The sequence below is a fragment of the Oryctolagus cuniculus genome, chromosome 11, assembly GCF_051225735.1.
Source record: "Oryctolagus cuniculus isolate XC-2025 breed Fujian yellow rabbit chromosome 11, ASM5122573v1, whole genome shotgun sequence".
In the NCBI taxonomy this organism is placed as follows: Eukaryota; Metazoa; Chordata; class Mammalia; order Lagomorpha; family Leporidae; genus Oryctolagus; species Oryctolagus cuniculus.
Window position 1 is genome coordinate 56,194,872 of NC_142877.1, and position 22,623 is coordinate 56,217,494.

Sequence of the window (22,623 nt, forward strand, 5' to 3'; positions counted from 1 at the left end):
TGTTTGGAGATCGGGCAGGCAGATAGCAGCACTATCCCTATATACATACCCTGCCAATAAATGAGTTCGAAACAAGACATCAGTAGGGATAAGTACTGGAGAGGCCTTGGGAAGCTCACAGGTCAGACAGCTAACGGCTTGGAGAGGCACAGGGCCAGGCTCGGGGGCTGGGGACAGGGGGAGGAGCCCAAGCACGGTGAGGCCTGCAGACAGCCCACACTGACCACGAGCGGTTTTGAGAGGGGTCTGGATGGGGACAGTCTGTGTTTGCATTTTCTCCTTACCAAGATGCCCCCATTCCAGCGAGGTGTGTGTTTCATAGCAGGTGCTCCACAAACATCAGGTGGAGCTCCCTCCCTGGCGGGGTGGGGTGAGGGGGCTTCAGCTGGCCCCTGGCCATGGGACAGAGAGGCCCCTCCCCCACCCTGCAGTTGCCGTGACAGTGACCTCCTCCCCTCCCAGGGGCTCTGTGGTTTCCCCCAGGTCTTCTTTCACTTTCTTCTTCCGCTTCTCCTCTTCTCTCCTCCCACATCCCACATCCTCAACCTCTTTCCTTACAGGCACAGGTGAGGAAGGCCAGGGACAGCAGGTTGGGCTGCGAGGGAGTCACAGGCCCCGAGGGGACCCCAAAGCACAAGGGGCAGGTGCCCAACACCTTGCAGAAGGGCCACTGCGGGTCAGGGAGGTTGGAATAACTCAGAAACACTGCAGCTCAGATGCAAGCTGGGCTGGTCTTCAGGGGCCAGGGACCCCCAAGAGAGCCAAAGGAAACTTAAAGGGCCAACATGCACATTTACAAATCCAGGAGGTGGGCAGACTGGAAGCCCATTCATGCCCTCGACAGGGGTCCCCAGGATGCAGCTGAAGAGCCCACACCTGGTGGCTGCAGGAGGTCCTCCCACCCCACCCTACCCCCAGCCCCCCAGTCTCATCCTCTTTTCTCTGCTGGGCCCAACATCTGAGCAGCTCAGCCTCCCCAGGTCGCTCCAGCCTTCCGCCTGCCTCCGAGGTTAGCCACATCCTTGAGTTTCCATCACTTTATTTTGCAAAAATAGAAAACTCAGCGATATGCAGTAGAGCAGGGTGGAGGGGAGATGTAAACAGAAGGGAGGGGACAGCACCCTGACCCCCCAGAGAAAAAGGGGGAGCCCGTGGGAATCTTACTTGGCAGCTAAATACAAACTGGGGCTTGGAGGAAGAAGGGAGGGATCTCAGAGGCCCTGGGCTCCCCCTCCCAAGACCCCTGGAGGAAGGGGTCGATTCCAGGGTGTAAACAAAAGCTAATAAATAAATAGAGGCTTCCTCTGGGACAGGGCGGGGTCAGCTAAGCAGCATCCCCCCTCCCTGGGCCAAGCTGCCCTGGGGATCAAGGGTAAAAGGCACTGGGGAGAGGGATCCCCTGGCCCCTGTGTAGTGTAGGAGGGTCCCTGCCTGAGAGCTGAGATGGCAGGCAGGAGGAGCCCAAGGCACATGACAGGGCCACGAGAGGGGCTTGTAACGGAGGGTACCCGGTCAACGCTGCACCCAGCAGAGGTGCAGAAGGCACCGGAATCTGTCCCTTTCACCTGCTGGCCCAGACCCCGAAATGCAGGGCCAGCCTGCCCCTCCACACACCCGGACCTGGGCACAGAGGGCGGCGTGCACCCGGCAGGTGCGTCAGCCAGCATGAGGCACCAAGGGTAGGAGCAAGAGGGCGGGTTCAGCCCTTTCGCTTTTGGTCTCTAGTGTTCCTGTTTGCTCCCAGAGGCCCGAGCACCTGGCAGTAGAAGGGTTGTGGAAGGAGAGAATCCTCCTCCTGCCTGGATAGCCTGGGACCCTGGTATCAGAGGGGCAGTGCTGAGACCGTTAGAGTCCATACCCAGGCTCACCCCTCCGGCCTCTCTCCTGGTGGGAGCAGGGCAGGCCCCCCAGGGCTGGAGACGGAGCCGCTTCGAGCGGGAAGGGGTGAACAGAGGCACCCCTGGAAACTTTGGCAAAAACAAGGAGCTCTTTGGAAGGGGTGGAAAAGGGCAGAGCAGGTCCTCCCCCGGTCACTGGTGGTGCCTGGGAGATGGTCAGGCCGCTGCCTGGAGCCCAACCCCACGGTTGGGGAGGTCAGGGGCCCTGGTCCGGCTGGGGACTTCGACCCCGCTTGCCCTGGCCCCCAGGAGCCTCATCCTCGCTCGAGGCCTTCGGGTGGGAGTCAGGCTGCGAGGAGTCGTCCTCAAACATTTCGGGGTTCTCCAGCATCTCTCGGATCAGGGGGGGCATCGGGCCTGGAATCTCCATCTTCAGGGTAATGGCCCTTTCTGCTCCTACAATGGAGAGACAAAGAGGCTCAGGGGTGGGCCCGGTGCTGTGGCATAGAAAGCCAAGCCTCCACCTGCAGTGCCGGCATCCCACATGGGCGCCGGTTCGAGTCCCGGCTGCTCCACTTCCGATCCAGCTCTCTGCTATGGCCTGGGAAAGCAGTAGAAGATGGCCCAAGTCCTTGGGCCCCTGCACCCATGTGAGAGACCCAGAAGAAGCTCCTGGCTCCTGGCTTTGGATCGGACCAGCTCCAGCCATTGTGGCCATCTGGGGAGTGAACCAGCAGATGGAAGACCTCTCTTCTTTCTCTCTCTCTCCTTCCCTCTCTCTCTCTCTGTAACTCTGCCTTTCAACTAAATAAATAAATCTTAAGAAAAAAAAAAAAAAAGCAGCAGCAGCAGCAGCAGCAGCTCGGGGGACAAAGCCCTCTGGCCCCTGAAGCGAACTCCCCAGCCTTTCTGAACCACTGTCTGAATCCCCCGTGCGGCTCCCGCCCGGCTACCTCTCTGACCCAGCTTGAGGGCTCTTGGATGCCACTACTCTGCCAGGAACCCCCACGTGGCCTGCTGCCCAGCCTGCTGTCCATTGATCCCGTGGACCCAGGCTGGTCTCTCAAAGATGCTACCGTGTGTGCCTTCCTCCCGCTCCCCAGGCACCCCACTCTCGGGTGCACAGCCTGCCAAGCGCTTCTGGGCCTGTTCTTAGTAACATTCCCAACAGCAGCTGATAGACTTCCTGTGTTCTGGGGCTGACTTCTAGATCAGCACACGTGGCGACATCTGCTCTATCCCGCACAGTGCCTGGGGCCAGCACTGTGGCACAGTAGGTTAAAGCCCCAGTCTGCAGTGCCGGCATCCTACATGGGCACCGGCTGCTCCACTTCCCATCCAGCTCTCTGCTATGGCCTGGGAAAGCAGTAGAAGATGGCCCAAGTCCTTGGACCCCTGAACCCACGTGGGAGACCTGAAGAAGCTCCTGGCTCCTGGCTTCGGCTCAGCTCAGCCCCAGCCATTGTGGCCATTTGGGAAGTGAAGCAGCGGATGGAAGACCTCTCTCTCTCTCTCTCTCTCTCTCTGCCTCTCTTTCTCTGTAATTCTATCTTTCAAATAAATCTTTTTTTTTTTTTTTTTTTTGACAGGCAGAGTGGACAGTGAGAAAGAGACAGAGAGAAAGGTCTTCCTTTTACCATTGGTTCACCCTCCAATGGCTGCTGCGGCTGGCACACCGCGCTGATCCGAAGGCAGGAGCCAGGTGCTTCTCCTGGTCTCCCCTGCGGGTGCAGAGCCCAAGGACTTGGGTCATCCTCCACTGCACTCCCAGGCCATAGCAGAGAGCTGGCCTGGAAGAGGGGCAACCGGGACAGAATCTGGCGCCCCAACCGGGACTAGAACCCGGTGTGCTGGTGCCGCAGGCAGAGGATTAGCCTATTGAGCCGCAGCGCCGGCCTCAAATAAATCTTAAAAAAAAGGGGGGGGGGGGTTGGCGCTGTGGCGCAGCAGGTTAACACCTGGCCTGAGGCGCTGGCATCCTATATGGGCAACAGTTAGAGTCCCGGCTGCTCCATTTCTGATCCAGCTCTCTGCTATGACCTGGGAAAGCAGTAGAAGATGGCCTAAGTCCTTGGGCCCCTGCACCCACGTAGGAGACCGGGAGAAAGCTCTTGGCTTCGGATCAGCACAGCTCCAGCCGTTGTGGCCATTTGGGGAGTGAACCATAGGATGGAAGACCTCTCTCTCTCTGCCTCTGCCTCTCTCTCTCTCTGTAACTCTGAATTTCAAATAAATAAATAAATGTTAAAAAAAAAAAAAAGGAGTTCCCAGCTCCTGGCCCCCAGCCCTGGCTACTGTGGGCATTTGGGGTGTGAAGCAGTGGATGGAAGCTCTAACTCTGCCTTTCAAACAGATAAGTAAGTAAATAGTTTTTTAAAATGTGGCTACCAGTTGCAGAACTGGGTGTTAAACTCAGCACAGTTTTTTGTTTTTTTGTTTTTTTTTTTAATTTGACAGGCAGAGTTAGACAGTGAGGGAAAGAGACAGAGAAAGGTCTTCCTTCCGTTGGTTCATTCCCCAAATGGCCGTTACGGCTGGAGCTACACCAATCCAAAGCCAGGAGCCAGGTGCTTCTTCCTGGTCTCCCATGTGGGTGCAGGGGCCCAAGCACTTGCCTCCACTGCCTTCCCGGGTCACAGCAGAGAGCTGGACTGGAAGAGGAGCAACCGGGACTAGAACCCGGCACCCATATGGGATGCCGGCGCCTCAGACGGAGGATTAACCAAGTGAGCCACGGCGCCGGCCTCTAAACTCAGCACAGTTGTACGCACCCTGTGGATTCAGCCTCACAGTAACTCTGTGAGATAGGGTGAGCGCAGCCTAGTTCACAAACAGAACCACCAGACAGAAAAAGCCAAGGAATCGGCCCCCCCTCCACGTCTCCTTGGTTTTATGTAGCAGAGACAGGATCCCAGCACAGGTTCTTAGTCACCAGGTTCTTGCTGCTGCCTGCCTGCAGGTCTGACCTGGGAGGCCAGCGGCTCTGGGAAGACGGAGGAGGAAGCTCCCTCGTGACTAACCCTTGGTGCTGATGCCCCGCAGGTCGGTGATTTTCATGAGCATCCTCGGGAACATGTAGGGCTGGCTGGGCCGCCGGCGCCGGGCGTACAGCCTCAGGGCCTCCAGCAGCGGCTCCTGCAGCTTGTCCACTTTTTCAGGCTCCTCCAGGTCCATGCGATCTGTGGGGACAGGCACCGGGGAGTGAAGAGGGGAGGAGGCGAGAGGCAAGGAAGACACAGTGACAGCCGCCCGACCCCCAGCTCATCCTGCCCTGTTGTCTCTGAACCCATCTGCCCTGCTCTAAGCCCTGTAAGTCCCCACCAGCAAGCGGAAAATCACTGCAGTCAGATACCCACCCCAGCACCAGCATCTATCTAGGGTCTTCTCAGCTTCCCCAGGCTCTGCTCCTCTGTTTTTGTCCTAGGTTCTAAACCCGCTAGGAAGCCCATGCAGCGCAGGTCTGAGGATGCCGGCGTGCGGAGTGGAAAGAAAAAGCAGCCCGAGTGGACGCCAGGGGGCGCCCTCGCACCTCCACAGATGAGGCAGATGGCACTGAGCAGCCCCGTCTCCGTGTCGTCCATCTCCAGCGGCAGGAGCTGCCCGGCAAAGGCAAACACGAGGTCTGTGAGGGGCCCGAAGCCTGCGTTGTGCATCTGGGTGCGGTTCAGGGTGAGCCCGTCGGAGAAGGTCATGGTGTCCTGCTCCGGAGTGTACCTCGTGCAGATCCGCAGCATCTGCAGGGGTTGGTGGGGAGGCAGGGTGATGGCCGGCTCCAGAAAGGGGCTGGTACAAGGGTCAGGAACAGAGGGAAAGAGCGTCCCGAAGTTGGCACAGGCAGGAAGCCAGGAGGAGCAGAGGCCTGGGTAAGGACCATCCTGGCAAGTCAGGAGGACATGGGGCGCCCAGGAGTCTAGGACTAGGTCACAGGGGCACGGGCTGGGACAAAAAGAGCTTGGATAAAGATGCGGGGAAAGCCTGGGAGGCCTGGAAGAGGAGTAAGGGAACCTTTTCATGGACCAAAAATTGCTGAAGGCCTCCTAGGAGAGCGAGGCGGGGACAGGACCCCCAGGGCCTGACCTACCAGGATGTCCAGGCAGGCGGCCTTGAGCAGAGTGATCTGGTCGGCGATGCTGAGCCCAGTGAAGCCGGGCAGCCGCTTGGCAAACTCCACGATCTTGATGATGCACTTGGTGGCCAACTCACTGAACTTGTCCCACAGCCCCAGGTCCAGCTGCACCCGGTGGTCTGCGCTGGAGTTCTGGGGGGCGGGGGGGCGGGGGGGCGGGGGGAGGTTAGGATGCAAGCTAAGGCCCGCCCCTGGGGGCTGTGGGGTCTCTGACAGCAGCGGCCTTATCCGGCGGCCGGCCCCAGGCGCGTGCCCATCCTCACCGTGGTGTACTTGCCCAGCTGGCAGAGCGAGGGGAAGGTCTCCTGGTGGGCTTTGCTGACCTTGCTGATGAGTTCCTCTAACTGGGGGCTCAGCTCATAGCTGTCGGGTGAGCCTTCTTCCTTCACCTCTTTCTTTTTCTTGTTCCGGTCGTTGCGCACAGCTTGGGGGTGGAGGAAGAGGAGAGGGTGAGGACCCTCGGTGCCTGCCTCGGGATGCTGTTCCCTGTCACTCTCATGTGAGTATCCGATTCCCTGGCCCCCGTGAGTACCTCAGTTTCCCTCTCTCTCTTCCTTTAGCTCCTACTCCCGGGCTGCCTGTCCCCAGCCCCACCCAGGGCCCACAGCCCCTGCTCTCTCCCTAGGCATTTCGGCTCCATCCTGCCCTTCCTGTCACCCTGTGTGAGCTGGGAAAGGGGGGGGCAGGATATGCAGGCGGCAGGATATCCACTTATAGCCTTGGCAGCACAATGGGGGTGGGGGGATGGAGAGGAGGGGCCACCCTAGATCCATCCTTAGGCTCAGTCCTGGGAGCAGGAGAAGGGAGAGGAAAGCCCCCTTCCCCACACAAGGAACAGGGGGAATGGGGAACCTTAATCCCCATTCACAGGAAAGGGAGAAAGGGCCAGGCGGTGTCTCCTGGGTAAATGCAACTAAATGAAATAGACCAGCGCGAGAGGGTGGTCACCACAGCGCAGGAGCAGGCCAGGGAGCTGCGCCCACCTTCCTTGGACATGCCCACTTCGAAGCACTTCTGCAGCCGGCAGTACTGGCAGCGGTTCCGGGTCACCTTGTTGATGATGCAGTTCTTGTCACGGTGACACGTGTACACCATGTTTTTCTGGATGCTACGGCGGAAGAAGCCCTGGAGTTGGGGGAAGTGGGGAGTGTCACCCTGGCAGCAAGCCCCAGGCCCCACACCACCTATCAAGCACCCATGTGCAAGAGCGCCGCCCTGGCAACCATTCACACACAGCATCTGTGTCCCTGGTCTCTGATCCCCCCACCCCCCAGGTGGTAGCTCTGGACCGCCCCCCCCACCCTTCAAAGCCCACCCATCCCCACCAAGTGCACGTACCTTGCAGCCCTCACAAGAGCTGACCCCGTAGTGGTAGCCAGAGGACTTGTCGCTGCACACAAAGCAGGGCTTGTAGACCCGAGGGGGCGGAGGGGGCGAGGGTGAGCTGGGCACCATCTCCTCTGAGCTGGTGCTTTGCGTTTCCACCGCTGCGGGGGGGGGGGGCAGGGCGGGGGGGGGGGAGCAGCGATGTGAGTGTCAGACAGAAGGACTCCCACGGACCCGCCTCTGGCTCACGCTCACAGCCACCTGCTACCACCACAGCACGCTGGTCCCAAGGACCATGCACGACCCCCTCCCACCCCATCAACACTTACAGAAACCCCCCAAGCAGCCACCAAGAGCGCAGCTTCTTGTGACCCTGGCCCACAACCCCCCCACTCAGGCCGGCTCATCCGCAAGAATGCCAGCTCTGCTCAGTTCCCCAAATTCCAGGCCAAGTTCCCCTTGGGCCTCAGTTTCCCCTAACTACCAAGTGGGTGGGCGCAAGGGTTCAGGCCCTGCAGCTCTGGCCTCTTGAAGTCACTCCCTGTCAGGCAGTGTCCCCGACCCACCCTTCCCCCAGATGCGGGGCGGGCAGGCAATTACAGGTCACCCACCTGTAGCTGGCGCCTGGCTGGATGACCTGCTGGGACAGTCAGGAGCTAGAACAGGACCTCACTTTCTCTCCAGTAGCACACGGTAGATCATTTTTCAAGCTTTTTCCTCTCATGCCAAACCTGCTCCCCCCATTAATGACCAAAGTCCTCTCCCCAGAAATCCCCTTAGACAGCACAGCCAAGGGGCACAGGGACTTGGGACGGTCAGACAGAGGACTTGCACCAGTTTTACTTCCCATCCAGGGATGCTGAGACCTAGTGAGCACCCCGTGTGACCGGCCCAGGGCCACCCTGCCCACTGAGGGTGCTGAGGAAGGGGAGGCGGAGGTGTTTGCGCGAATTCCCAGGTCTAGAAGCCGCTGGGGGTGTAGTACAAGCTGGAAAAGTCAGGCGTTACTAGGTAAACAGGGCTGGTGGGGGAGGGGCTCGGGACCCTCTCAGAGCCTCTGTCTTTGCTTCTGAACTCTCTGGGAAAATGCCCACCCTGCAGCAGCTCAGACATGGTGTCCACCCACTCGGCTGCCCTGATGTGGCTGACTGAATCTTGTGGGGGAGTGGGTGTGGGGGGGCGGTCCTCAGAGCCAAGAAAAATCTGCCAGTATTCAATCTGCCGGACCTCCTCAAACCTGGCAAGCTCAAGCCCTTCGCTAGGCAGCAGCCCCCAAACCAACCTCAGCAACACCTTCTTCCTAATAACCTTCCGCAGCCCACGTGACCTGAAGTCTGCGCCCCCCCCCCCCCCCCCCCGCCTGGTGCCTGGGGAGCTCGAAGGAGAGCCCGGGATAGGATGCTGGGGTTCCAAGCTGGCTCCACCCACCCACAGGAGGGAAGCCCTCCCCAGCCCCCAATACTGACACACACACACACCCACATACACACACACACTCCATTAGCATAAGAATCCTGCTGGAGAGACTCCCTACGGAACAGGGAGAGAGAAAAGAGGGATGCCTGAAGTCTATTCAAGACTGGGGGCAGGGGGCATGTGGGGAGGGCCCGAATGCCTTCCAGGACCTCTGAGGGCACCTCAGGTCCACCCCGGCGTGCCCCTGCCCGCGGGCCTGTGCGTGGGGTGGTGCTCGCTCCCGCGCCGACGCCCTCCCTGCCCGCAGAGAGCCGCCTCATTTCCTCTCTTGCGCAAGCGCCTGGGTGCGGTCAGACTGGCACGGGGCAGTGCCAGCCAATTATAAGACTGGGGGTTGCAGGGAGACCGGCCCGAAGGCAGCTCTTCCCGTCACCCACTCAACACCCCTCGGGCGCACCCGCACCCCTGAACCCGCACAGCCCAGCGGCTCGGAGGCCGGGTCTACAAGGCAGCCCATCCCCGCCACCAAGGTGCTGCTCCCGGGCCAGACAAGGGCCCCTGCTGGGGAGGAGGGGGTGGACTCGGGGTTTTTCTCCTTTTAAAGCCCAAATTGCTGAAATTGAGGAAATTCCTGGCCAGGCTGAGCGGAGCTTCAAACAAACTCTTTATAACCGGCTGTAAACGCTCCCAGCTGCGAGGCCCAGAGCGCAGCAGCCTGGACTCACAACCTAGCACACGCACCTCCTTGGAAACCCACACACTCACACACAAGTCAACAACTCCCGGGGCCAGGCTGGGACGCACCATGGAGGTGACACAAAGCCGGCACGCACCACTCAGCACCAGGCTACGCGTCTACATCAGAACACCTCTCCTGCCAAACAGCCCAGCACCGGGACCCACGGCCGCCAGCATGCAGACATGGCCTGGATCGCCTCCCTACCCACTCATCCCGGGGGGCAGTGTGCGGGGCCGGGCTTGGGCTGGCTTGGGGGCGTTCAGCAGAACTGTGGAGGCCCAAACATCCTGCCACCCAGATCCATGGGACCTGAGAAGGCTCAGGGTCCCTGCCCCGCCCCCCAAAAGTCTTCTTGGAAGATTCCACCTCAGCACACACCCCTCCCAACATAGCCCAGTTCCCCATCCTCTTGGGCAATAAGAGGAAGGCTAAGAATTCACAGGAATTTGGTTCAAAGCAATCCCTCCCTGCTTTCTCTGCCGTTTAAATGGCACACTTTAATTCTCGCCTCACCCCACCCCAAAGTGCCGTCTCCAGTCTGCCCCCTCCCCCTTCCAGTTTCCCAGTTGTTAAATCTGAGCAGCTCTGCCCTAGAACCAAAAGACCGAAAAGGAAAAAAAAAAATCTCAACTTGTAAACAGCTCTGCCGAGTGCCAAGGAGCGAGGCGCGTTGGCGGGGGCCCGGTGACCCGCGGCGCGCACTCCCCCAGGGCCCGCCGCCCGCCCCTTCCCAGCGAGCTCCCGAGCCCCCGGACTCCAACCGTCTGCGCCCGGGGTTGCGAGCAGTCCCAGCCCCGGGTAAGTTTCAGGGGCGCTCCAGGCTCCCACACCCCACATCCCACCCCCGCCCCTGCGCACACCCCACCCCCGCCAGGCTCCGCGGCCCAGGCTTCAAAGCCGCCTCTCATCTGGACTTCATTTTTACTGCCTCTCAGTCCTCAGTTTTTTATTACCGCTCTGGAGAGGGGTTCCCGGGCCCCAGGCCTGGCATCTCCCATTTCAGATGGGGAAGATGGCTCTTTGGGAACCCAGTACTCTGCCTGTCCCCGCCGCTGTCAACTCTAGGCTACCCCCCCACCACTACACACACAGACTGTGTCAAACTTTTCCCTTCCTGCTCAAGTTGTATGCTGGAGCCATAGAGAAAGTTGACTTCCCAGTACAACCCTAGCCGCGTTTCTAAATTAGTCTTTAAATGGGGTAGGGGGAAGGGAGGGAGAGTCCAGCCTCCTCCCTTCTGGGCACACAACCCCCCCTGGCACCCCTGAAAGAGAATACACAGGATGCACTGTGGGACAGAGCACTTTCCAAAGCCGCCCCCGCAGCCACGCAGGGGCACACGCCCTCCCAGACTCACACGCCACAAACATCCCCACACGGAGCCAGGAGGACCTGCCAAGGCTGCCTGGACAGACCCCTGCTCCCACGGCCCCGCCACCTAAGCAAGGCGCTGCACACTCCGCCGAGTCACCCGTTCTGCAAATGCTATTTTTTCCCCCTCGCCCAGCTTCCCACATGGACTTCACAAACACCACCCACGGTCCCGGGTGCCATATCCTTCCAAGGCTGGGGACCTCGGGGCACACCCCAGATATCCTGCAGTGGTATCAACTGCACGTTCCGCCTAAACACCCACCATAAAAACCACACACGCTCCAAACACTACTGCACGCGCGCGCACACACACACGCAAAGGAGACGCGGAGGCCCCCACGTTTAAAGGGCCAGCAACCTCACATAGAGGGGGGGCCAGAATCTCCGTTTGCAACCCGTTTCCACCGTCCACACACCGAAAAACTGAGCCCCAAGCCTTCCTACTCCCCTGCCCCCACCCTCCTCCCCACCCCCACCCCCGGGCTCGGGTACCTACATTGCAGACTGGCGGGTTGTGGCCAGGCAAAAGACTCAAGTCCGGCGAAACAGGAGCTGCCGGTGGCTCTGCGCAGCAAGCCGGCCCCGGGCCCGGCCGCCCCGTACAGCCGTCGCGGACCCGGGGCAAACGCTTCCATGCAGTCGTACATCGCGACCCGGCTTGGAGGGCAGCTGGGTGCCAGAACACCAAGGACCCGCAGCCGATTCCCCCTCCTCCCCCGGCGGCGCCCCGCTCCTGGAGGGGGGGAGGGGGAGGGCTAGCATAGGGCGCTGGGCTGCATGGGGGGTAAGGGGTGGGCGGGGAAGAGGGGGAACCCCAGCAGGGGAAAGGGACTGGGCGGGGCGCGAAGCCGGGGTTGCCGCTTCAGCCTCGGTCCGGCTCACTCTGGGCGCCTGGGCAGCTAGCACTGGGGAGACCTTTTGTAAAAGCAAAGCCTGGGGTGGGGGGTGGGGCTTGGAGAGCAAAGGGGGCCGGGCACCAAGATGAGCAGAGCTGGGAGTGGAGCGCACACACATACACACACACTCGCTTCGCGGCGCGCGCGCTTGCTTAGACACACATCCGTGCATGCATTTATCTTGGCAGGCACCACGCATTGCAAATATGCAACAGTGCACATGCGTGTCCGCACGCGCAGAAATTCATGGGTGCACACACGCTGGTGCAAACACACCTGGTTCTGGAGAATGCTAGCAAGCGCTCTCTCCCCGCAGCCCCGGAGGCTCGGCACGCATTTGCACTTAGGCGCGTCCCCAAGTCGGGGTTGGGGGAAGGAGTGGAGGAACCAAGCACACGCATTTCCTTTCGGAGTTTTCTCCCTCCCTTTCGACTCTGCCTTTCTCACGCAAGTCGGTACAGGCAGGGGCGTCAAGGATGACTGGGGGAGAGGGGAACGCGGAGGTCCCCCGCGCGCGGCAGCGCTTCAGAGCCGGGGAACCTGCGCCACCTCCACCCCCTCATTCCCAGGCCTGGCTCCGCCCCGGCTCTGCGCGCGCGCACCCGCGCTCGCGCTTTGGGGGCCGAACAGTGCATTCCTGCGGCTCGGCGCGCGCTGCCTCCTCCTTCCTTCCCGTTCTCCCCACCCCCGGTCCGAGGGCCAGAGCGCGCTCCCGCCATGAACTCTCCGGGAACCCCCCTCGGGGCGGGTGGCCGGGCGCGCTCACCTCCTCCTGACCCGGCCCCGCCCCACCCCGCCCAGGCCGTCGCCAGCGCCGCGGCGGAGTCCCCCCGCCCGTTCCAGCGAACGGAGAGGCTGCCCCTCCTAGCCTCGAGCGGTCCCTCCTCCGCCGCGTCCCGGCCGACTCCCTCGGGTCCCCGAAGCCCCATCCCGCGACTGACACTCCCTGCTGCCTCGCCTGCCTCTTCCCGGCGCGCTTTCCTTGGGCCCCGCTGCGGGCGCGGAACGCAGAACTGACCCCAAGCCGCCCTGCGGTGCCACCCGCGCCTCAGACGGAGCTGCCCCCGAGGAACAGCTCCCCTCCCCCAAACTCCCCGGCGTGCCAAGTGCCCCCCTCTCAAAGCTGGCCTCAGGCTCGTGACATGCCCCCCGCCACAGACACGACCTGCCCCCCCTTCCCCGGCCGTGCCACACTGGGTGTCCCCAGCTCTCCAAGGGCTGCCTCACTCTTGGTTCCCTCAGTTGCCCCTTCCGGGCCTGGGCGCCCTCGCTCGGCGGAGAAGGGGGGTGGGGTGGGCGGGGGCTTGGCCACGTCAGGAGTTTGCCTGTGCCGGGCCTGGCCGAATCGGGGACCCTGGCCCCGGGACAGCGCCAGCGGCGGCGACTCCCGGAAACCGCCCCCTCCCCCGCGCCCCGCCCGCGGGCCGCCCGGCCGCCCGGCGGGCCGGCCCAGCCGGCTCTGTCAGCGCGGCTCACACGGGGAGCGCCGGGGGAGCGGGAGCGGCGCCCGGCCCGACCCCTTCCCCCGCCTGGCGGCTGCGGCTGAGCCAGGGTGGGGTGCGCTTTTCTAAGAATCCGCTGTCGCGGGCGGGGGGTACACTGGAGTGCCGCAGGAGTGGGGCGCCTGACTGGAGAGTCAAGAGCAAGGAAGGGGGAGCCAGGGCAAGCGAGGGGGGCGAGCGCAGGGGAGGGGCCCGGGTGGCTGCCAGGGGCCGAGGGCGCAGAGCTGGGGGAAGTGGGGGCTGAACTGCGAATGGGAGGCTCGGGGTGGCAGGGCTGACTAGGGGGCTTGAAGCAGAGATGGCAAACTGTACTCTCCCTCCCCATGCGAGCCGCCCCCCGCGTGCCCCAAATCCCACTTCTGAATCCAACCACCCCCCAAAAAAGGAATCTGGGAGGGGGAATGAGTGAAGTGCAAAATGAGGAGTACCCCCAAAACGAGGAGGAAGGGCCCTGATTAGTCAACTTGAGGCTGTCAGGCCTCCCCCTCCCCCTCCGAAATCTGAAAGGTCCCAATTAAGTCAGGCCTGCCTGGTTGGTAATTAGAACCAGAAGTGGCCAGGCCACGGAGAGGGGGGTTGGGAGGAGGGCACAGGAGGAGTGGGGGGAGGGCTCCAGGAAGCCACGAGTCCTCCAGAGCCCCCCTTCTCTCTGCCAGATGCACCCCACTCCTCATGGCCTCTTCTGTATCTACTCTGCAGGGAGAGGGTGGCTTAGGACTGGGCCTCAGGGTGTCAGACCCACCCTTTCTATCCACACCCCATCGGATTCTAGACAGATACAGTAGCCTTTGGGGAGAGGGTCCGGGATTGGGGGGCTCTAATGCCCCCTCTTTTTCCCCCAAATTCCCCCCAGCCCTTATTGCAACAATTAGACCCATTAGCCTTGTAGCATTTCATGGGAACCAGATGTTCCCCCGCCAGCCAGCCTTGTGGGAGCAGGACAGAGGCTGCTGCCTGTGATCCCCACCACCAGGGCGCACCCCCTCCCAGCGAGAGCCCCACTACGGCCCCACTACGGCCCGGGTCCTAGAGGCGGTGGAATGTCCCCTTTCCCCTAGCAAGGAGGCTACTGGCACCCAAATTCTTGCATGGTTCCCCCCTCAGGGCCCCTACCAGCCTGGCAAGAGTGACTTCAGCCAGCCAGGACTGGGTGGGGGGGTGGGGGGGCAGCTAACTCCTTATACATCCTTTCTTTCCCCCTCCTGCCACCTTCTGGACAGGGCTGCGGGATAACCAGCTCTGAATTCCTCATGCTAAATTCTCCTTTTCTTCCAAAACCCTCCCTCCAAAAACCCCCAAAGAGGGGGCATTTCAAAGCAGGGCAGGCCCCGCCCAGAAGGGTCCCACCTGAAGGGCCAGGGGAGGGGTCTCCGGAGGAGGGGGCAGCCAAAGAGCTGTGGGGGTGGGAGGGGGGACCAGGAGGTGTGAAGGCGGGACAGGGGCCCAAAGCAGGGATGTGAGGAGCACTGGGTAGGTTGGGGGCTGGGACCGGGTAGGGGGCCAGGAGAGGGGGGGTGCAGGCTGGGCCCCAGCGGCGGCGGCTCGCTCGGCTCCCCCCGCCGGAGAGGTTTCCTGTTGCAATCAAAGCCCCATTTGTGTCGGCCTGGAGCTGGAGCCGGAGCCGGAGGAGGAGAGACCGGGGAGGGGAGGGGAAGGAGGCAGTCGACTGGGTTTTTTTTCCTGGAGGAGGCCTTGCCGCCCGCCTGCCCGACACCTTGCCCGCCCGCTCCTTCTCCCCTGCGACTCCCAGCGTCTCAGTCTGCACCTCTCAGCCTGTCTAGCTGCACTCATCCTGTGTCAGGGCCCTGCGTCCCTCTTGTTCCGTGTCTGTCAAGTGGGACCCTTTCTCCCTATGCCAGCCTGCTCTCAGTTTCTCCAAGTGACTTCGCGTGGTCGAGCTGGAGCTCCTTGCCTCCTCCTGGAGGACACAGGCCTTACCCAGGGCCAGGGCAGCTGTCGCCAGGTTCAGAGGACAAACTGAGCCAGGTGTTGGGATACAGCAATCTCTCTTCCAGAGGAGGAAGAGGGCAAGGCTTCCCTTCCTTCCCATAACACCCTGTTCCCTGCAGACTTGATCAAGCGAATATAAACCAAACGTACGAGCGTTTGCTCCACAGGGACGCAGACGCCGGGGGTTCGAGCACACGCATGCAGGGTGCGTGTGAGCGCACACCCTCACACATACACCCCTCTGATTTCCATACACACAGGCCTGAGCTTGCCTCTGCAGCTAATGCTCCCCTCACCCCGCCCCTCCTCCACTGTGAGGTTCTGAGGTGCCTGCCTCGCCCAGTGAGGCCTGGAGAGAGCCTCAAGAGCCGAAGCAAGGGTGTCCCCAAGGTGCTGGGGGCCCCGCCCCAGGGAGAAGCTGCAGAGTCCCATACAGACCACTGTCTCGCTCTTATTCTATGAGAGGGGTGGTGTGCAGTATAGGAGAGAGAGGGAGAGGAGAGCGACAGACTCAAGGTGACCGTGGCTATGCCATCACGTGCAGGCCACTAATCCTGCTCTGTTACATGGGCCAAAGAGCGAGAGCAGGCCAGAGAAATGGGAGACCCTCTCTCCCTTCACTCCAGGGTCCCTTCCTCTCCCCTCAAGGACCACCAGGTGCTGCACGCCCCACACCCATGCAAGCTGTCTGCACCCAGCCTTCCCTTCCTCCCCCAACCTGCCTGCCACCTCCCTGCCCAGGCCTGTCCCCTGCTGTTAGCCACACCCTCCCCAGCTACCAGCCCTGGGTCTGGCCCCTCCCTCAGATTTCTCCCTGTCCAGCCCTCCTCCAGGGCAGCCTTTGGGGTTGGGAGCCCAGCCTGACCCTTTCCCTACCTTGACCTCCCTTTGAACCCTGACCTTGATCTCAAGTGCGGCCAGGGCACTGGGGACTGGCTCCTGGCTCTCAGCATTCTCCCCACTCCCAACCTCTCCCTCTTCCAGCTCCTGGGGAAATCAAGTCCCAAGAACTGAAGGGCACGGCTGCACAGAAGACATTCATGCGGGGAGGGGTGGTTCCTTCCCACGTCCCCAGGGCCCTGGGACAGATTCATGGGGTGAAAATGAGGTAGGGAGGCAGCCCAGCTGGAGTTTCCAGAAAGGGGGCTTTGTGCTCTCGTTCACCTGCACGCCACTCAAATAACCCCGGTTGGAGTCCAGACGCGCCGCGCCGCCGGCACACCTTCGGCAGCCCCTTAAGTACCTCCTCACACTGATTCTTTGTTGCTGCACACACTGGAATCCTAAGACCAGTGGAGTCCCAGGGACACAGTGCATAAGGTCTGTACACACACACACACACACACACACACACACCCTTTCTCCACAGGAGCTCAGGGGAACTGCCAGCACAGTCTAGTCACTCCTTTCACTTTCACATCCAAGTACCCCCTCCTGATGGCCCTGTCGCCTTTCTCCCACCTCCATCTCTCTCCCTTTCAACCATTTTTCCCTTCTCTCCACTTGAGGCCATTTCTTCACCAGCATACACTGCTGAGCCTTCACCTCACAGAGCCCGGTGCCCTGCCCACCCCCCACCCCACCCCACCCCGAAGCTTGTGGGTGCCAGGCACGCCCACCAGTCACAGCCCAGCCAGGAGGGACAAACTACCAGATGGGATGAGGGGAGTCCTGAGGGAGCAGGAGAGGCCCAAGCCTTGCCTGCTGTCAGCACCCAGAGGCTTAACCCAAAGACAGCAGGCCTGGGGGACAAGTAGGGATCTGCACAGCACATAGGCACAATGCCAGGCCTGGAGGTGGGGGAGGAGGCCAGCGCACACGTGGCTGGAGGAGAGGATGTTTCTGGAAACACACCCCACCCCACCCCCGATTACTTATGGTACAAGAGCCACCTTCTCTGTGTCTGTTTCCGCCTGACCCAGAACCAAGGCCGAGAGTCTCCTGACCCCAACGCATCCCTTGGGTACCTGGTACCCAATTTATTTCCTCTTTTACAGATTCCCCCTAATTCAGAACGATCTCACCTCTTGCTCACAGAGCAGCTGACTGGTCTCCCAGACACCTCTCCTGTCCAGCCTGGCTCCCCCCACCCTCCCACTGCGGAGCTGTACACCCAAGGCTGGTCCCCCTCTGCTAGCTGGCTGATGTGGGAGGCAGGTGCAGCCTTCCCAGTGAGGGGCCTGCTACTTCTCCATCCTGTAGGGGCAAGATGCTCCTTTTGCAAACACTTCCAGTTAGCCCAGCTCCAAACCTCCCCCTGCCCCAAGCCCCCCAAACCCTCTGCCTCACTGGAGGACCAATCTTGCAACTCGTCCACCCTCCAAATGCCCTCCTGTTTCCATTTGCCCTTATCCCCCAAGGTCCCTGAGACTCACACAGAGAGGCCATCTCCTTGGGAAGGTCAGGCTGGCCCAGGCCCCGGTAGCTAGGGCTCAGCATCTCGAATGGCGGAGACCCCCTGAGTGCCCCTGGAAAGGCGAAGGGGAAGCCTGCCCCCGGGTAGCCAGATCCAGGCCCCAGGGCACCAGCTGTAAAGAGTCGCTCCTTATTGGTGGCCATGGCAGCTGCGGTGTGGGAGTCCCCTGGGGTCTGCAGTGGGCGGGGGAGGTCTTCAGCCACAGCCCCTGCCCATGCCCACTGCCCCGGCCTGGGAGGCTCCGTGCCCGCCCTGCCTGGCCTGCCCACTGGGTCTCCAAGGGTCCTAGAGAGAGAGAGAGAGGGAAAGGAGATTTGAGTGAATGACCACTCTGAGGTCCCGAGCCCATGGCCTCTGTGCTGCGCGGGTTAACACTCCCCAGGTGCAGGGCACTGGTGGTGTGGAAGACAGAGCAAGGCAGGCGCTTACACAAGCTCTGAGAGACTCCAGACTGGCTCCAGGGAAAGTTAAACTGCTGAATGATGTGCTAAGGATCTCTCTGTCTCCCCTCTCCCTCCTTCATGAGAGGCCTTTTAGACTGAAAAGTAACTATAAACCACCATAGCCAGGCTAGACGTTTGCTTTAACCTTTAGTCCTATGAAGAAGGAGTTATAACCCCATTTCACAGATGAGAAAACTAAGGCTACGTAACTGCCTTAAGGTCACATGGCCATAGGTGGTGGAGAGCCAAGATTCGAACTCTCTACCACCCTGGAGAAAGTTAACAGATCTGTGGAGCAGTGCCCCAAGTGTGCAGTGATGATGGGCACAGACCTGGAGCCAAACTCCTGAATCGATATCCCCCCTGCCACTTGCTGCTGATGGGACCTGGGTGTGTCGGGTGTGTCTCTTAAGCTCTCTCTCTCTCTCTCTCTCTCTCTCTCTCTCTCAGCTCACAAGGTTGTCATGAGTATTGGTTTCACATATGTAAGGTGTTCAGGATGATACACAGCACATCCTAATGCTATGTGCAGGTCTCCCTTGCCTCTGTACCTGCTCATCCTCCACACCTCTCTTTTAATTAGCATTTCCTTCACTATCTTTCTCAGTTCTCTGGCTTCCTGTCTCCCCTCCCAGTTCTTTCTGCCTGCAATTATTCCTCACCCTGTCCCAACATCGCTGGCAGCCTCTTTGAATCTGAGGACGCCCTGGCCCCCTGCTCCCCTCCCAGGTCTGGTATCAGGGAGCTCCTTTACTCCTCTGCTTGCTTTGTGCCTCACCTCTGGATCCCCCGCTTATGGGAAGCTCTCTCTTGCTTCCTCTCCTCCCTCAAAAGTAGGCTTCTCCCAGACATGTTTAGCCTGAGCCCAGGGGAGAAAAGGGAGGGAGAGGGGACGGGCACGGCAGGGCAGGCAGGTGGTTCCTCTCCTGGAGCTCTGATGAAGCCAAGCCCCAGACCCACCCACCTGAGTAGGGAGTCTGTGACCTGGGTACCTCCGCCGGGAAGAAGGGCAGAGGGCTCCCTGGGCAGGGGGGCCCAGAGGTCGGTAGGTAGGGGTTTACACCTGCCCCTCTTTCCAGCAGTACATACTCCCAGCCTCGGTCCTCTCTGTGTGCCTCTGCCTTTTGTTGTTGTTGGTGGTGGTGGTGGTGGTGTTGCTGCCTCTCTAACTTTCTACCTTGGCCTTCAAGCCCCCTGAGGGTCAGTTATGAGAAATTGTGGTCATGAAGGGCACAGGAACTCAGACCCCAATGCCACCCCCCTTCCCTTAGGCCTGATGCAAGAAGCAGCCCCTGCCTCTCACCAGGTACCACCCAGGCCCCAGCACCCTCAAACTCCAGCCCAGTGTCTGCCCAGGCCCTAAAAGTCTCAGCTCTCAGTCCCCAGAGGCCCTCTCCCTTTGCTTCCCCTATTCCATGAAGCCCTCATCCCTGGTTAAGCCCAGGTGGAGCCAGGAGTCCTGGGCCCCTTGGGCCCCTGGGCCATAGCTCAACAGGCTGGGCCACATTCCAGGTGGATTAACCCCTCCAATGCCAAGGGTGAGAAGCTAGTAGAGGACCCCCTGGTCTTCTCAGACTCTGCTCAGATGGGAACTGGACTCTTGGGCTCCTTGTCTTGCTTCTCACCTGCAGCTGGGAGACCTGAGGGCAGTCAGGAGGGCTTCAAGGGAGAGGCAGCCCCAGGGAGAGATGCCCAGATTCCTGGTCCTCAACAAGGAATGATGCTGTGACGGGAGAAGAGACAGCCCAAGCCCCCCCGGCCCTCCCCCACTGTTGGGACAAAGAGAACAGGGATTCTTCCCAGTGCTGAGCCCCGGTTTCTCTTCCTTGGCTGGGAAGAGAAGGGGAGGGTCTTAAATCCAGGGTAGAGGGAGGCACCAAGAACTGAAGACAGAGCAGAATCCAAGGGAATCCCCAACTAGACCCCCAGATGCCTCAGAGAAGTTCTCCGGAAGGCATCTCTCCTCCCAGCACCACCCCAGGGATGCCGGCCCGAGCCCGCGGTGGAGGTGGGGAAGGGGCTCTGACAAAGCTGCCTCTCTTAGAGCCAAGGTAGAGTGGAGGAGAGGGCACGGATGAAGGGGGCTGCCGGATGAAGGGGGCGTCTCCCCGCTGCCCTGCCCGCTCCACAGCCTGGAACAAAGCTGCTCTTGTCGGCCGCTCTCCGCCCGCTGCCCCCCTCCCCTCTGTATAAACACGACCACCTTTTTCCATGACCCCAGCGCCAGCCTGGGCGGGGAACCCAGGCATCCCCTGCTCTCCTGCCTGGGCCCCCAGCCTGCTCCTCAGAAGGGAACAGCAGTGGGCTGGGTCTCCCTGGCTTCGTGCCCCCCCTCCCGCCCCCTTGGGGGAGTCCAGACCCCACAGCCTCCACCTCTCATCCCCCAGGTGCCCTCCCTCCACCCCACTGGCCCCAGGGAGGGGCAGTGCCCAGGAGGCAGGCAGGCAATGCCAGTGGAATGTGTGTGGGCATCGGAGGGCACGGGCAGGGTGGGGCAGAGGGGGAACTGGAGGTGCCAGTTAGGTGGCTTTCTGAGCCAGGGGTGGGGGTGTGCCGGGTGGGGGGGCGTGCCCTGTGCTACCTACGCGGTGCTAAGCCACAGTGTGTGCCTCTACATGGGACTCTTTGGGTTTCTGGAGTGCCGGGCACCCTGCCTGCACTCCCCTCCCCATCTCCCCCTCCACTTGCCTCGAGGATATGGGACACTGGCTGTGGTCCCCAACCCCACATCTGAGGAGTGACCTCAAAGGGTTCACACCTCAGGCTTGAGGACTTGGACCCCAGCAGCCCAGGGCACGAGCCCTTAAAGGGGTGGGGGTGGGGAGGACAGTCGTCATCCAACCTTCTAGCCCCAGGGACCCCTCCTCCCCTCTCCTCCACCAGCACCATCCCCGGTAGAGTCTTACCTCTGGCCACCTGCAGAGATGCCCTGCTACATACTGGGTCAGGTTGAGGGGGCCAGGCTGTAACTGCTGAGGATAGAGAGGCAGTGTCAGTGGGACTCCAGACTAGGACTCTGGGGTCCCCGACCGGGTCTTCTTGCTCTTCCTTTGTTCCATCTGGGCTCCCCTCAAAAACACTCCCGGAGAGCCCCCCACTTGGGCTGGAGGAAGACATAGTGAGGGGTGGGGCATCTCAGAGAGGGACCCTGAGCTGGCAGAGCAAGACTTCACATCCCTGCCCTGCCCCTCTGCGATGCTGGACCCGGGCACTGGCCTGGGGACCCTTTTCTTGCCCTTCTACTGAGCAGAAGAAAGTTGGACCTGCCGAGACCAGCGAATCCTCAGCCCCTCAGAGCCCCCAGGGGGCAGGGGAGATTGGGGTGGGAGATGTCTCCCCGCAGAAGGGAGCCCCGCAGAAGGGAGCCGTTCTGCCTCGGGCTCCGGGCACAAAAGTAGAACAGATGCCCCGTAGCAAAAGAGTCCTCCGAAGCTCTCCCCACTACGCACTGCAACCAAGCGCAGGCACCCAGCCCGTGCCCAGCCGGTTTAGAATCTTCCCACATCAGGGCTGACCCCCACAAGCCCCGCGGACGGCCTGCCCGGCCCCGGGGGGAGGGAACGGCCCCGCGCCGCTCCCCAGCGCACCCTCCCCAGCGTACCTCGCCGGAGGACCCGGGCGTCCGCGGGCGGTGAGCCTGCTTCCCCGCCTGACTCACCTGGAGGAGGAGGGAGGGGAAGGCAGGCCGCGGAGCCCCGAGGTCCCGGCGTCGGGCGGTCTCGGGGATGGCGCGTCGCAGTGTCAGGGGCTCGCGGCAATGGGGGGCTCCGGGGTGGGGGGGCACGGCTCTAGGCTGGGACTGTCTCGGGGCCTCTCGGAGCCCGCCCGCCCACGTGACCGCCCCAAAATATCCGACACATTTTCTCCCAAACCGCACACTGACTCTGCAGGCGGGGACACGGAAAATATTTTCTTTCTTTTTCTCCCTCCCCACCCCCCCACCTCCCTCCCTGCCCAGCTCCCTCCTCCCCCTCCCGCCCTCGCTCCTCCCTCCCCTGCCGCCTGCCCCTGCCCGGCTCCCTCCTCGGTGCCCTGGGGCTGGGGGGGCGGGAGGCTGGGGGGGAGGGGGGGCTGGGCGGGGCGGCCCGGACGCCTGGGTCTCTGCCCCTCCCATTTGCTCAGCTTCGGTGGCTCCATCCCCGGGGAGGCCGGGCAAGGCTGGCAGAGGAGGTCAGCGTCCCGGAGCCGTGATGCCAGCCCTTTCTCTCTGGCACTTTCCCCTTTCCTGCCATTTTGGGGGCACTGGTGGAGTTGTCTCCCGTCAGGCTGTGGTTGTCCCAGGCCAGAGTCTGGTACCTCCCAGATGAGGTTGGATGAGGTCCTCCCACGGGTGGGGTGATGGGGCAGCAGTGTGCCAGGGCAGATGTCACTGTCCTTACCCTCAGCCTAGCCTTCCCCCGAGATCAGAGAAGCCTGGCCCTTCCCTAGCCTACCCCAGACAGCCCCCTGCAGCCCCAGGAGCAAACTGGCTGAAGCAGCGGGAGTTGTAGGGGGTGCTGAGGCCTAGGACCCCAGAGCACCTCCCTCCCACCCTCCCCAGAGTAAGCTCCAGGAGTTCGGACGCTGGGTCCCAGGCCACCGGCGCCATCCCCACCTT

At 61.6% G+C, this 22,623-nt stretch overlaps 1 protein-coding gene across 6 annotated transcripts; it reads right to left on the reverse strand.

The window, feature by feature from the left end:
- Positions 1-1,022: 1,022 nt before the first annotated feature.
- Positions 1,023-21,941, reverse strand: RARG (retinoic acid receptor gamma). 6 transcript variants are annotated; one of them, XM_070052286.2, is made up of 10 exons: positions 21,685-21,941; positions 20,933-20,998; positions 17,543-17,868; positions 7,303-7,451; positions 6,948-7,089; positions 6,228-6,388; positions 5,920-6,096; positions 5,368-5,572; positions 4,859-5,017; positions 1,023-2,294 (listed from the first exon to the last, which is right to left on the reverse strand). In XM_070052286.2, exons 3-10 carry the CDS (start codon positions 17,724-17,726, stop codon positions 2,095-2,097), a joined length of 1,377 nt encoding a protein of 458 aa, XP_069908387.1. In that variant the 5' UTR covers positions 17,727-17,868; positions 20,933-20,998; positions 21,685-21,941; the 3' UTR covers positions 1,023-2,094. The 6 variants fall into 6 exon arrangements, with proteins under 6 accessions (XP_069908387.1, XP_069908390.1, XP_069908388.1 ...); XM_070052289.2 differs by having other exon boundaries at positions 20,933-20,995; positions 21,685-21,924; XM_070052287.2 differs by having other exon boundaries at positions 21,628-21,767.
- Between the last annotated feature and the right edge of the window lie 682 nt (positions 21,942-22,623).